The sequence below is a fragment of the Mirounga angustirostris genome, unplaced genomic scaffold (genome assembly GCF_029215605.1).
Source record: "Mirounga angustirostris isolate CCGP_5_RB_7025 unplaced genomic scaffold, mMirAng1.0.hap1 SCAF_3, whole genome shotgun sequence".
Taxonomy (NCBI): domain Eukaryota; kingdom Metazoa; phylum Chordata; class Mammalia; order Carnivora; family Phocidae; genus Mirounga; species Mirounga angustirostris.
Genome location: NW_026991711.1, coordinates 117,955,650 through 117,971,417, shown reverse-complemented (window position 1 = coordinate 117,971,417; position 15,768 = coordinate 117,955,650). Strand labels below are relative to the sequence as shown.

The 15,768-nt window shown below is 36.8% G+C and overlaps 1 protein-coding gene across 20 annotated transcripts in view; it reads left to right on the top strand.

Moving 5' to 3' along the window:
- Positions 1–15,768, top strand: part of NEB (nebulin) — a 215,213-nt gene that overhangs the window by 63,857 nt on the left and 135,588 nt on the right. For all 20 annotated transcript variants that reach the window (XM_064586520.1, XM_064586524.1, XM_064586538.1 and 17 more), the window contains exons 46-55: positions 1,311–1,517; positions 2,877–2,981; positions 3,959–4,066; positions 5,601–5,912; positions 6,065–6,271; positions 6,712–6,816; positions 7,663–7,770; positions 10,904–11,215; positions 11,403–11,606; positions 14,823–14,927. In XM_064586520.1, coding sequence (XP_064442590.1) covers positions 1,311–1,517; positions 2,877–2,981; positions 3,959–4,066; positions 5,601–5,912; positions 6,065–6,271; positions 6,712–6,816; positions 7,663–7,770; positions 10,904–11,215; positions 11,403–11,606; positions 14,823–14,927 — 1,773 coding nt within the window. The remainder of the gene's footprint in view (positions 1–1,310; positions 1,518–2,876; positions 2,982–3,958; positions 4,067–5,600; positions 5,913–6,064; positions 6,272–6,711; positions 6,817–7,662; positions 7,771–10,903; positions 11,216–11,402; positions 11,607–14,822; positions 14,928–15,768) is intronic.

The window sequence follows — 15,768 nt, the reverse complement described above, 5'->3', positions numbered from 1 at the left end:
TTGCAGAACACTGACTGTAGTTAATAAGCAAATCATGAATGACCCTTAGTGAGGACATTTTGAAAATCCTGAAAGAAATTCCAGTGTAATTTCCCACCAAGTTATTTATTTTTTACCTTAGATGGAATTTCTTTCTTTTAACAAAAGGGGATACATTCTAGAAACCAAAGTCTTATTTTCTACCATTATTGCTGTGAGGATTGGTGGATACTGGATTCAGCTAGGGCAAATGAAAATTTGTTTCAGAGAACATGTTGAAGGAAACATGTCAAGCAAAGAGAGTCTGAAGCCAAAACGGCTCCTGGTAAATGAGTAAGAGGAAGGTCAGGAAGTCCAGTCACTTGCTATCTCCTGCCATCACTCCTAACCAGCTTCCACTTCTTCCAACTCTGCAATCGCCTGCATTACTTGCAGATGGAACATTGAGGAGGTGGAAGCTATTGGAAGAAATATGAGGAAGGCACAGAGTAGAGCCAAGAATTCAGCTATACAGGCCATTTATTTGGTGGCTGAGAGAAAGGAATTTAAATTACGAGCCAAAGGCAGGTAATGCCAAGCCTGTGTTTCTCTTTAGGAATGTAAGAGCTGAGCTCCTAATTGCTAGGCAGGTACATAGTGCCCATATAAAAGCCACTGAGTTAGAGTTGTAGAGGAAAATAGCAGAATTGAGGGAGGAAAAAGCAAAATTTGTACAGAGTACCAGTGAGGTTTCTGACATACCCAAGGGAATTGTAACAATGGTGGGTGATCAAAGCTTACAATGAAAGAAAGAACCAGAGTCCCGGTGAGTCATCTGTCAACCAAGAGAACTTGGGAATTTTTCTAAGAAAGTTAGGCCAACACCCAGTGCTCATCAGATCACGTGCAACTAATGAATCATTGAACACTACATTAAAAACTAATGATGTACTATATGTTGGCTAATTGAACTTAAATAACAAAACAAAACAATGTATATGGCCCAAATGCACAGGTTAAAAAAACAGAGATTGTCAGAATGGAAAAAAAATAAACCAGCATAGTCACCTTTCTTGAGATAATTGTCACATGATAGCTAATCTAGTTGGTATTTCTTAGCATTTTTTCCTTGTGAAGGCATTGAGGAAAACAAATCACAAAGATATTACTGCTTATTTTTAATTTCTCATGCAAAAAAAAATGTAAAAAAATATAATGTTTAGGGACAAAAATAGTTGGAGTTGGATATACTATTGGTTGAAAACCAAAGTGGAACTTAGGGACTGTTGAATACCCACTCATTCTTGGCAGCTTTGGTTTCTTCTGATCCCTGGACTTTTCCTCTTTTGCAGAATCAGTACAAAGCTGACTATGTTGACTTCATGAAGGGCATTGGATGGCTCCCTCTGGGCTCCCTGGAGGCTGAGAAAAACAAGAAAGCCATGGAGATAATCAGTGAAAAGAAGTACCGCCAACACCCAGACACTTTGAAGTATTCCACTTTGATGGACTCAATGAACATGGTTTTGGCCCAGAATAATGCAAAAATTATGAATGAAGTGAGTCTTTCAACAGTGTAATATTTCCTATGCACCAGGAAAAAGCCAGGCCTTCTTACATTTGATCTACAGGTTTTGCTAATAGTTTTAGGACATCACAATTAATATTTATTCAGTTTTGAAAAAGGGACTTGTGGTTAAAAAAAAGATAGAAATTAGTCCTAATTAGTGGCACCCTAAATGTTCAATGAATCACTCTGTCCAACAGACATAAGAAAATAAATATGAATCGTTCCTTTTCATACAAATTTTGGAAAGAAGTCTTGTTTGTCTAAAGTGAGGTTGAGTAGAAGTTCACGACGCTGAATCATCAGATTTTCTGCCTGACAGCTGAGTGTTGCAGCCCACCCTGCTTCCTAGCTGCTTTGATGGAATCGAAGGAGACTCCTAGATCCTGTGGCTATAGAAGCATTCCGAGCCAGGACCTTCTCTGGGCAAATCACGAGAGCAGTTGTTCTCTACAAGTAGTTCCTTGCATCATTAATTATTCCAGCCTTTAGAAAAGCCTTACTGTATTTTAAAATTTATTATCCATGATAGATACCAAGACCCAAAAGCACATCTACCTTGGACTTCTGTTTTTAAATTATAAATAATAAAATAATTGCAGCACCATTGGTTATATTGTATGGATCATAATTTGAAATGCCATTGATTAGCAAAAAAGAAAAAAATTGGACTTTAACATTAAGCAGTTGAAGAAAATGATGGTCCTACTTGCACTAGAGAGAGCTGTATTATGCTAAGTGTCCAAGTAAATCCCTCGGAGTCTTCTGAGAGAGACAACAGATTTGTCAAGATGACCGATATCTTGGACAGGGACTTGCCTAAAAGACAAGGCACAGATCTCAGTGTCCCTTTTAAGATTTAGTATTTAAACTATCACAAGCTCACATTTATTTTTTAGGTGTTAAACCTTTCATTTTTTTCAGTGTAATGATTTATTAATCATTTCAGAATAATGATGCCAAGATAAGAATCATCATCCTCTTATTGCAGAGTTCTGGAAATGATGGCCCAGACCTGCTGTGTATCTTTAGGCAAGGTGCATTGATTCTCTGGGCTATGATTTTCTCAACTCTGCTATAAGAGGATTCAACTGATGATCACCCAGACATCTCTCAGTGTAGCATTTGCTATTTCTATGATTCTCATCTTGGCATCATTTTACTTTCCATCTTCTATCCTCTCCACTGTCTTGTTTGAATTAGCGCCTTTTCAATTTAAATTTTAAAAATAAGATCTAGCTAATAAATATTGATATTTATGTACAATTATATATATAAATACACACAAAATGAGCATCTTTTAAGATCTTTAAATACTAACTTTCACTTTTTTTTTTTTTAAACTTCCCAGCATCTCTACAAACAAGCATGGGAGGCTGATAAGACCAAAGTCCACATTATGCCCGATATCCCCCAGATTGTCTTGGCAAAGGCAAATGCAATTAATATAAGTGATGTAAGTATAATTCCCCCTAGTTTATTTGAACCAGTATAAACTAATTAATGTCTCTCAATCATAAGAGTGAATGTTTTGAAAATAAGAGTAGGAATCCACAAATGAGAATCTTTCTCCTTCTAATCTTGCTTTGCTAAGAGTTGGAGCAGGCCTGTGGATGGGACTTGGGCCCCAGCAGTTAGGAATTTGAAGGGCAGTTGGATTTCATTTAGGGGCAGGTACTCCTTCTCAAACTGTGAGACTTGGCAGGAAGAGAAGGGCTTGGGGGCCCCAAAAGAGAAAAAGGAAGTGAGAATCCTAGGACCTGGTTCCTGAAGTCTCTCCACCAAGGCTTTGAGATGGTCCTAAAGAAGGGGTCTTGGGAAAAGTTAAGTGGGAAGGGAAGATGAACATTTGGAAGAATTTGGGGCAAGCTCCACAACAAGGAATGTTCAACACTTAGTTTTAGAAAATGCATAAATGCTTTATTTCACTTTCTTTCTCATCCTAATCATGGTTGCTGGGAAATCTCTAATCCTACCAGTGTTTTCTCTTTTCCTTGAATAACACAGGGATTTGTGATTAATAACTTATTTTTGGATTGTAGAATCCACACAATTACATAAATAAAAGTGTCGATTGCAAAATAGTGAAGTTTTCTTTTGATGTAAGAGTATGGTTGTAGTCTTCTCTTGACTTTTAATTGAGAAAAATGTATCAATGAGAATCTACTTGGCTTTCACATTTTTAAAAAGCATATTTACAACCTAATAGAAACCACTAAGTTTTACTTTTTCTGGTGGTTTCTTGAAGATATGTTGGTGGGTAATAGACTTTTTTCAAACACAGTTTTGTTATTTCTAAGAACATTTAGCCATCAAACCACCAATGAAGCATTCTCAAAAATAAAAATGATGCCACAGTGCTAGTTTACTCTTTTCAAATAAACCCAGGCTTTCTTGTTTAGAAGAACATTATTCCCTTGCCTTTCTTTACAGAAACTCTACAAACTTTCTTTGGAAGAATCTAAACAGAAAGGCTATGATCTCAGAACCGATGCGATTCCTATCAAAGCTGCCAAAGCCTCAAGAGATATTGCAAGTGATGTAAGTCTGAAGGAAAGCACTCACCTGACTGGGTTTTTTTCCCCCTAATTTACCAAAATAATAAGGGCTGAATTTTGGAAACGCTCAGTGGAAAAGATATAGGGGGAAAAGTGTGCCTGCTAAGAATGGCCTCTTTCTATTCTGTGCATGCTTTTTAGGTTTGCTCTTTTGTTTTCTCTGGTATTTCTTTAAAAACAAAACAAACAAAAAACCAGAATGCTAAACACATTATGACCACATACCTATGTGCTCCCTGGCTCATGAGATCTAGGTGAATTTTCTTTGAACTCCATCCCCAAGGCTATTGCCTGTAGAAATCCAAAGCCCTTCACCAAGCTTTCTTGGTGAAAGGCTTGGGTTGTTCTTGCTTCCTGCATCTTAGGAAGTCTCCTCGTAGCAGGATGTCTCATTAAATGGTGTGCTGGGGATGCTGATCTTTTGGACTGATGACAGCTGATTGTTAAATGATCAGGAATTTTGCAAGCCAGTAGTTAAATTCTTGGTAGCTTGACACCAGCCATGGTGGGAGTATTTACACCACAGAGATTGACAAACATGACCGATCAGGGCTTTTTCCCTCCAGAGAGCTGGTGTACCAGCTCCCCATTCCCGTAACCTATCGCCTGTATGAAACTCAGTTCTTTCATTTGGTTGTTTCTGCAAGAAATCTTTCACAGTGACTATGAGTGATTTGGGGGGTAATGGGAGGAACACATTTCAGCATACTCTTTCCTTAGCCCCCCCCCCAGGGACATTTTCTCTCTCATATTCTATGCCAGTTCATCTTTCCCACCTTCCATCCCTATGCCACTACTGCATTGTCCTGAAATCTCAAAATTCTTTTCCCTCTATTCTGTAGTAATTCAGCTCCCTGAGCCTCCTACCCCCTACCTTGCACACTCAAACTCACAGGAGATAGGCAGAATAAGCAGCTTTCCATGTATCAGGATCCTCCCTCTGTAGAAAGAAGTTGAGTGATAAATAGTAAAATTTCTTCCCCATTATACCAGTATAGAAAGTCTTAAAGGAAAAGGACTCCACAAATATAAAGCTACTCTACAATGATACTGTGTATGTCATAAACTAAGCCTGTTTTCTGCAGTAAAAGACTGCTTGGGTGATTTCTTAGGGCACCAGTAAACTTAGAACATTCTGCTTTTTTCCTCTCATTTGCTGTACTGTTACCACCTACTAAAGATCTCTAACCCTGACAGCAGAGTACAACAAGAGAGTACGTGTGGAAGTCAGTGTGGTATATCATCGTTAAGTTCTTGGTTCTAATCCTTAGTGACCTTAGCATGTCACTCACCTCTGGGTCCCAGCTTACTCATCTGTAAAATGGGGGGCAGTAATAATAACTTTGCTCTCTACCTCACAACATATAGTTGTGAGTATCAAGTTAAACAAATGTGAAAAACATGTTTTTTAAACTGTAGGATTCTACACAAGTATCGCTTTATCTGAAATACAGAATATTGATACTAGAATGTTTCTAGTCAAGGGAATTGCTCTAATAAACTAATTTTTTTCACAGTATAAATACAAATACAATTATGAAAAGGAGAGGGGGAAGATGGTTGGTTTCCGCAGCCTTGAGGATGATCCCAAATTAGTCCATTCCATGCAAGTGGCTAAGATGCAATCTGATCGGGAGTACAAGAAAAACTATGAGAATACGAAGACCAGCTACCATACCCCTGCTGACATGCTCAGTGTCACGGCTGCCAAGGATGCCCAAGCCAACATCACCAACACCAACTACAAGCATTTGATTCACAAGTACATCCTCCTTCCAGATGCCATGAGCATTGAGCTGAGCAGGAATATGAATCACATACAGAGTGATGTAAGTCTCTCTTCTTTCTTCTTTCTGGGTGATGGTTGGATTCCTAGCATGGGAATGGAGATCACAGTCTTCTATGCTACACTTTTGTGTCTGAACTGATAAAAGTAAAGTAATTGATAAGGTAAAGTAGAATTTGTTTCTTCTCTTTATAGAATGAATACAAACAGGACTACAATGAGTGGTACAAAGGGCTTGGCTGGAGTCCAGCTGGTTCCCTAGAAGTGGAGAAGGCCAAGAAAGCAACTGGATATGCCAGTGATCAGAAGTACCGCCAGCATCCTAGCAACTTCCAGTTTAAGAAGCTGAGTGACTCCATGGACATGGTTCTTGCCAAACAGAATGCACAAACCATGAACAAGGTAGACAGCCATCCTTCTCTATGGCTGTCCTTCCCTACAGCTCCCAGCAAGGCAGGGCTAGCAGCCTCTGGTTCTTGTTTGGGAAATTTGGTTTGGGTCCACCGCTTCTGGACAGTGACAGACTGTTCCAGAGCATGTCCCTACATCCTTTTCTTCTGCCTCCTATTTTTATTTCCCCTGACCTTCTAAGTTAGAAATCATTTGTTTTTAAAAATTCTTATATATTAAGGACTTCCAATTAATTCTAGAAGATAGAAAATATCCAAAATATTATTTTTTTTAAAAAACCTGAGTTTGTTTTTGGTGTCTTTTCTGAGTCATATACCACTTTAGTTACTAAATTTAATTCAAACTGAGTGCATTCAAATGCTCTGTTACTTTTTTTTTCTCTTCTGTTTGTCCTTCAAATATCAAATGTCTTTTTTCTCCTAACTTCCTAGCACTTATATACCGTTGACTGGAACAAAGATAAAACCAAGATTCATGTGACGCCAGACACTCCAGATATTTTACAAGCCAAGCAGAATCAAACTCTGTATAGTCAGGTAAAGTTATATAAAAATTTGGCTTGAAACTAGTTAAACTTTTTAAATGATGTAATGGTAAATAATTGATGTAAATGCTGAAGCAATAGAAATGAATGACTCAAACTGGCTAGCTAGAGATGCTGCAGAATATGGTGCTTAAAAAGCAAGAGCTTTAGCTGTGACTCTTACGCTCCATGGAGGCAAGCACTGTGCTTGTTTTGTTTATCTTGGTATTCATTGTACTTGGCACAGAGTAGGAAATCAATAGTTAATTGGTGAAAGAAAATATTGCATCAGACAGACCTGGTATGGGTTTTGGTTTTGCCATTTATGAGTTACATAACATCAGGTCTAAGCCTTAGTTTCCTCATCCCTAAAATTGGGACCGTGATAGTGCTTATGGCATTGAATTGTTGGGAGGACCAAATGAGAAATTTCCATGTAAGGCTTTCAACACAGTACCTGGCACATAGTAAGTTCTAGATTACTTTCAATTGTTTATATTTGGTTACCAATTATTTTAACATCTGTGAATAAATAGTGAGCCTAGACTGTACTTAACAGCAGGGAGGAAGGACCTGATACACTTGATGTGCCCAAATTGTGTCTGAACAGAAAAGCTACTCTAGAATTGTACTGTGTCTCTCATAACTGAGCCTATTCTCAGAGCCAGAAAATTGAAGCAAGATCCTGTAATGCTAAGTCAGTGCTCCCTAAAACAGCTTGATTTGGTTTTATCCATATCTTTAGAGATAAGGTAGATGATAGAATCTGGTGTCTACTCTCTGAGTAAACTTTTTTTCAGTATTCCATTGGGGTTTTAATATATACTGAATAATGCTAAATTATATATTTAATTTCCAGAAATTCTATAAACTTGGATGGGAAGAAGCTCTGAAGAAAGGCTATGATCTCCCACTTGATGCAATTTCTGTACAGTTGGCCAAAGCTTCAAGAGACATTGCTAGTGATGTAAGTTTGGCTTGTTTGGCTTTTATGATATATTTTATCTGAATCAGGTATCTTAATGCTGGTAACTATTTTTACAGATAGGCCTTGACTTTCAAAATGTAATGCCATTCCCTTCATCTTCTCCTACCTACCCTCTTCATTTACCGAAAATTCACTTTTCTTTCTTACTGATCCAATATCAAAATAAGAGCTTCCTGGATAGAGATTGTCAGAGGACCTATAAGATCCATTACACTAAGATGCTATGTTTCTAGATATTACGAAGAACAGAGATTTCAATTTTCCCCTGCTTGCCTGAAAATAATTTCCTGTTTTCTATTTGTCTATTTTACACAAATTCAAAGTGCCAGATAATAAATCAACCTCAACAACCTGATGCTGATAAATTTTTATATGCACATATTTCCAAAATTAGATGCCAGCTCTTTTTATTTAACCCATTCTTACATCTACATAATTATAATAAATTAGCTTGGGGATAAAAAAATGCAGGAAGTTTCAGGAATTTAGGTTTAAGGTCCAGAGAGCTTAACTTTCTGTTGGATATCTGGTCCCAAAGTTCATAAAACAGGGATATTTGTTCTCCAAGGCAACTTCTAGTTATGACTGGAAAGGATAGTCAATTTGGTGAATAAACTAGGTTCAATCCCTATTGATTAGCTAAATTTTTACAAATATTTGACTTTGATATTCTGCATATAGATCAACATGTCATTTTGTTAATTCTAAGAATTAACCTCAAAAAATTCAGAGGACTTTGGAATTTCAGAGGGAAGTACTACCTCTTAAAATTTTTAAAAATAAGACAAGGACTTGGGTTGGAGAAAAAGAGTGTCTAAAGACAGCATCTGACAATGAATTCTAAGAATATAAGGGAGGATTTTCTCTAAATAAATTAATTTGTGGCACTCCAGAAACGTGGGAAAATAAGATGATTTATTACTACTCACTCACTGGCTTATAGGTCAATTCCTTATTAAAATGAATCAGCATGCTGAAGAACTTACAGCAATAGTGATGCTTGAATGTTCCCGCAGGAACATTTAATGTTATGTAGTTTCCATGAGGTGGAGATGATTTAGAAATTGAAGAAATAGCATCAGTGATTTCCTAATTATACATTTGATAGTACCTAATTTCTTTCTATGTGAAACCATTAGTTAGAACCTTTTAAAATCTTACCCTAAAATTAACTTTACGTGAACTTTCCCACCATTGTAGAGATTATATCTCCTCTCAGTTTCAATTGGGTTTTTTTTAAGATTGATTTATTTTATTTTATTTTATTTTATTTTTTAAAGATTTTATTTATTTATTTGACAGAGACCGAGACAGCGAGAGCAGGAACACAAGCAGGGGGAGTGGGAGAGGGAGAAGCAGGCTTCCTGCTGAGCCGGGAGCCCGATGTGGGACTCGATCCCCGGACCCTGGGATCATGACCTGAGCCGAAGGCAGTCACTCAACCAACTGAGCCACTCAGGCGCCCAAGATTGATTTATTTTAGAGAGAGTGAATGGGGGAAGGGGCAGAGGGACAGGAAGAGAGAGAAAATCTCAAGCAGAATCCCCACTGAGTGCAGAGCCTGACACGGGGCTCAATCTCACGACCTTGAGATCATAACCTGAGCCAAAATCAAGAGTTGGACTCTTAACCGACTGAGCCACCTAGGCTCTCCTTGAATGGTTTTTATATTCTATAAAATTTAAGGAAATTAGAGATATTTTTGTGAGTACTTAATAAATTAGAATCATAGAATTTAGTTAGACAATGCAAAAGCTCTTTAATCCAGTCTCCCACTCAGTGTCCTGCCTTCTCTCCATCTCCAACAGGTGGTCATATGGTCTGTGAACACTTACATATAAAAGAATTTTTGTGCCTTTCAGGGCAGGTCATTTCCTTGTTGGATCATCTCTAATTGTCATTATATAGTTCCTTATTTTGAACTTGAGTATGTTGTTGATCAACTCTAGGTCTGTGTTCTAGAACATCACAAAGTAGCTTATTTTCTCTTCCACCTGATAGCTCTTCATATTACAAGTTTTTTACTTATTCTCCTTGGTTATTTATTCTCCTTAGTTTTATAAGTCCTTCAGTATTATGAATATTTACAATTCTTTAAAAGTCCTTCACTCTACTTGTGATTTATTCTATTTTTTTCATAACCCCTCTCAAAATAGTGCCCCCAAATTTACTGTTGTTTTCCTGTCACAGGAGGTCAGGACAGAGTAAATGAGCTTCTGACTTGTTTTTATCAGTGTCCCTGCAGAATCTTTAACACTACTTTTATAAGCAGTTTTGTCAGCTTGCCCGTATTCAGCTTATAGTCAACCTAAACTCCTGAGTGTTTATAATATACGTAAGTGTGAAGCTGGGTGTCGAGAGAGTAGAACCTAACTCCATGAAGTGTAATGTATGCTGGGCGTCTAGGGTCAAGTAAATGCTATTATTACTATCATTATTGTTAGTATTACGATTGTCATCCAGTACTAATGCAGTTTTTTCCCAGTTGAATCTAAATATTGGATTTCACTTTTCTTAAATTTATGTAGTTCATTTTGACTTGTTGTGGCAATATGTTGAGATCTTGTGGATTTCTCTTTCTTATCTAACATATTTAGCTATTTGTAGCTATATGTGCAAGAAGATATGGATCCTGAACAGAACAAGTTTATAGGACGTAACCATATGGCAAACCATTAAAAATCCTGCTGCTTAGTAAGTTAATCTATACTATAAGGCTTGTTGATCAAGTCCTGAATCTTTCTTATTCTTTGGCCATTCAGCCCATACTTTCCGATCACTCCCATAAGGCTATCACAAGAGATTTAGCAAATGTTACCCTAAGGTCAGCATATCCAATGTCTAGCACATCATGGTATATATTTTTGTCTCTAGTTAGAATTTTTTATCATAACCTCTCTTGATAACCAACTACATTACGTTTTGTTTTTGGAAGCCTCTATGTAAGTTCTTACATTTCTTACTAAATTAACATGGATATCCCTTTTCTCATTTCAGTTTTGGAAAACAAACATGCAAACAATGCAAATTGAGTTTTTAATTAAACTCAAATTGTTGAGCTTCACTTGATCTCTGTTTATGTTAATAAAAGAATTGATTCCTTTGATTTCAGTTTAAATACAAAGAAGGCTACCGCAAACAACTTGGCCACCATATTGGATTCCGGAGTCTGCAAGATGATCCAAAGCTTGTGCTGTCCATGAATGTAGCCAAAATGCAGAGTGAAAGAGAATACAAGAAGGACTTTGAGACGTGGAAGACCAAGTTCAGCAGCCCAGTGGACATGTTAGGAGTGGTGCTGGCCAAGAAATGCCAGGCCTTAGTCAGTGACATAGACTATAAGAACTGCCTGCACCAGTGGACGTGCCTGCCTGACCAGAATGATGTTATTCAAGCTAAAAAAGTTTATCAACTGCAGAGTGAGGTCAGTTTCTTATTATTACTCACTTATATATTACCGTTTGAGTAGCTGTTTAGTCACAGAGAGACAAAGTAAAAAGAGGAATTATTATTGAATATCTAAAATGCATCTGTTTGTAATGTGTAGAATCACTTGAGTCAAGGGTCCAAATGAGGATGGGGTTTTGATGGAGTGCTTTGTATTGTCACAGAATCTGTATAAGTCTGACCTTGAGTGGCTGAGAGGCATAGGATGGAGTCCCCTGGGTTCTATGGAGGCAGAAAAGAACAAGCGGGCTTCAGAAATCATCAGTGAGAAGAAATACCGTCAGCCTCCAGACAGAAACAAGTTCACCAGCATTCCTGATGCCATGGACATAGTTCTGGCAAAGACAAATGCCAAAAATAGGAGTGATGTGAGTAACTCTTCAGAAATAAATAGAAAAATTATAGTGCCTGATAACTGGGAGGTGCTCAATAGCATTTGCTTAATTAATTAGTAGAATAGCATAGCCTCATATCCTACGGCATAGCACAACACAGCATAGTGTTTAATATTGGTTGCTTCATTTGAATTATCAACTACTCTATACTGGATCATGTAAGATGGGTTAGTATCAGTTTTTATCACCTAAAGCTTTCTTACTTATTTACTTACTTATTTCTCTACCTATTTATCTATCTATCCATCCATCCTGTAAATGAGAAAGCTATTAAACATACTTTTTTTTCTTTGAAACTTGAATGTATTAAAGACCCAGACTTTGTGTTGTTGTTGTTGTTAGGGTAAAGTGTATGAGAGGGCAGGATTTTGAGTACTTTGCACAGGCAAAGTGGAAATGTTATAAAGAGTGTATTTTCTGCCAAGTGATTATAATGTGTTTAGCTTAGCCAAATCAAGACAAGTAGATGATACTATACATACATATGTGTGTGTATGTGGGTATATATATATCCCATCTTCAACTTATTTCCCTCTCTAGCACTGATCTGGCATGTAACGCTAAATATTTATTGAATAGAATGATTGAAAGATAGCAGTGTAGAGTAATTCTATGCAAAGAGAAAGAGTACTCATCATTACTCAGAAGCATAATCCTGAAAATTACAGAAAGTTGAATTATGTGCATTGAGACTCTGGAACTGTTAGGAAAGTTTGAATTGATATATAATAATAATTGTGTGGGTCTTAGAAGGATCTGAATACTTCTGCTATATATTTGACACCTATCATAGATATTAGTTTTACTATAAAGCTCATAACTAACTTAGCAAGCATTTGATAAATTGTAGCTCCTCTCTTCCCAATCAACCTCTCACAGACTTCTTGCAATTTTTATATCCAAAATCTATAATAAATGCTGACCTGTCGGCTTTATTATAAATATTCAAGCTTTCATTTCTTCTTTTTTTGTTGTTTTTATGATGGCAAGTTAAATCCAAGAGGCTGACTAATAAAGCAACAAATTTATGCAAAATAGCTCTGCCTTTTGGAATCCAGGTTTCTTTTCTCTCCATGAAACAGCGCTGTTTACAGAGCTCTGAAATAATAAGGTGGGCAAGAGAAAAACCTTCAATCATGAAATTTATCAACGTTAAAAATGCCTCAGGACAGACCTCTTCAACAGTATGCCCTGGTTTTAGGAATGCTGAGATACATACCCCCTCAGGCCTCAGAAGAAAGCCACTTGGATCCTTGAGCCTGCTGTTTCTCCTTTGAATAATAGACCAATACATCTATCTCGGGATGAACAAATATTAGTATTTTCTGTTTTTCGGGGAGGTGGGGTGAGGTTGTGGTGGAAATGACACATACCATTGAAGAAATGGTCCAACTTAGTGGTTTTCAACCAGGGACAATTTTGTCCCACTGGGGACATTTAGCAACACCTAGAGACCTTTTCAGTTATCACAACTTGAGGGTGGCATGCTACTGGCATCTAGTGGATAGAAGTCAGGGATGCTGCTAAACATTCCAGAAACATACAGGGCAGCATCCCTACAACCAAGGAGTCCTCCAGTATACAATACCAGTAGTGCTGAGGTTGAGAATCTCTGATCTTAATCAGAAAGATTAGTACAGAACCAGGATAAATGTATGTGGAAATTGACAAGCCTTGCTTTGTTTTGGTCCTGAAGATCTTAGCTTCTCTGGGTTATGTGGATTGTAGTAAGCATGTGCAGGAAGGAGAAAAGCACCAACCCCTTTACCCCACACTGAATACCTGAAGGGGAAATTGCCAAGTCCAAGGAACCAGTGAGACTTCTAAAATTTTTTATAATGAAATGATTTCAGGCATACAGAAAAGTTGCAAAATAGTACAAATAATTTAAATATATACAATAAATATATAAATATAATTATGTATGTATATCTATATCTTCATCCCAGTTCCCCAAGTGTTAACATTAGTCACATTTGCTTTTTTTCCCGTTTTTCTTTCATATATGTATGTAAGTTGCTGCATTGATGCCTCTCTATCCCTAAATACTTCAGTGTGCATTTCCTGAAAACAAAACATTTTCTTACAAAACCACAGTGCAATGATCAAAATCAGGAAATTAACATTGAAACAATACTAGTATATAGAATTTATTCAGTTTTATCACTAATGTCCTTTATACAAAATAAAAACTATTTTCTGATCCAGAATCCAATCCAAGATCAAACCCTGCGTTTGCTTGTCATGTCTGTAGTCTCCTTTAATCTGGACTGGTTCCTCACTCTTCCTTTGTCTTCCAAGTCCTTGACATTTGGGAAGAGTACAGGCCAGTTATTTTGCAGAATCTTCCTCAATTTGGGTCTGTTGTTTCCTCACGATTCGATTCAGGTTTTGTACTTTTAGCAGGACATCATATGTAGTACCCTCCTCCATATGTCCTATCAGGTGGTACATGATATCCATTCGTTCCATTACTGATCATTTTAATTTTGATCACTTGGTTAAAATGGTGTTGTGAGGTTTTTTCACTGTCAAACTACTATTTTATCTTTTGTAATTGCTAAGTATCTTGTGAGGAGATTCTCTGACAGTTCTCTATTTTTCATCAAACTTTCATCCCCTTGTTTTAGTAAACCAATGAGATTTTTGTTTGGGTTGTCTTGTCTTCTGTTAAAGACAGAGGATTGCTCTGGGACATATAAGAGATTTTTATAAATTCCATACAAAATTCTCTTGGGATCCTAATCCACCAAATTATTATAAGGTAGAGCTATAAGTAATAAAACACATAGGGAATGCATCTCCCTAATTTCTAGATATACCTCGAATATGTCATTTTTTGAGAAGGGAAGGGCTATCTCCCAGTTAAACACTGAGGGAGACGTTTATAAGCAAATTGGAGAACTGCTCTATTTGATGATCACGGCAAAGACTCTAATTACTTGGATTGATTTCTAATGGGCAGGGCTATTTGTAACCTTGAAAAGGTAATCCACACTTTATATTTTGAAAGGCAGTTATATCCCAGACAAGTAAAAAAAATACACTACCTATTTTCTGCTCAAGTTACCTGCTTATGCTATCAGTTAAAATGCTTAATTCAGATGAATTCAGTGATCCTGTTTGATGTTAATGGTGTCATTCACTAGTCTAACAAAACCACTGAAATCCTCTTATTTCTCATTTTAGAGGCTTTACAGAGAAGCTTGGGACAAGGACAAGACTCAAATCCACATCATGCCTGATACACCTGACATTATTCTGGCTAAAGCAAACTTAATCAACACAAGTGATGTAAGTTTCCAAATTCAGCATGTTTTTCAGAAAGCTTTTAATTGCTTCTAAGGCAATGAATTTATTTGGAAGTAAATTTGCATGTCTGGATGATTTTGATTAATAAACTACATGGCACTTAGATTCCTTATTTAGTGGTTTTTAGCTTGAATATCAAAATAATAGGTACTCCCTGTCTCAGGCAGAGTTGAGGGTCTGTGCTGTCTGTTCCTTGTAGTCCTTTATTACACCTATCATCCTAATATAATGGTTTATATTGCTCTCCGGTGTGTGGATGGGAGCTTCTCAGGGTCAGAGATAATTTGTATTGAGCCTGCAGTGCTTAGCTAGTAAAGTACCCAACACACATGAAATTCAATGAAATTTCGAATGAATGAGCATTAAAAAACCTATGCAGGAGAACTCCATTTTTATTTTTATTGTCAGAAGAATCTCCTGAAATCTGTAGATGTAAAAATTAAATATTTTAAAGACAAATTCTAAACTTTAATAGAGAGACTTCAACATTAAATAAGGTATTCGAATAATGCCACAAACGTCTAAAATATAAACACATTGCAAGATCAATAGGCATTTTAAACAATCTGGTTTCTGGACAAAGTGCATTAAATTGTATTCTCAAATATTTCATTATGTAACAAACCTGAAGAAAAAAATTATTTCTCTTAAGCTTTTAAATTTAACATTTAAAGTTTCCTCCGAAAAATCTTAGATTTAAAAAATTATGAAGGATTTTGTTTCTTACCTACAGATGCGGATCCTACTACGGACAGCCCTATATTGTAAAGTAGATTATTTTATAGTGTGTTAGCTACGTGGAAGAGACAGCCCATTAGGCGTA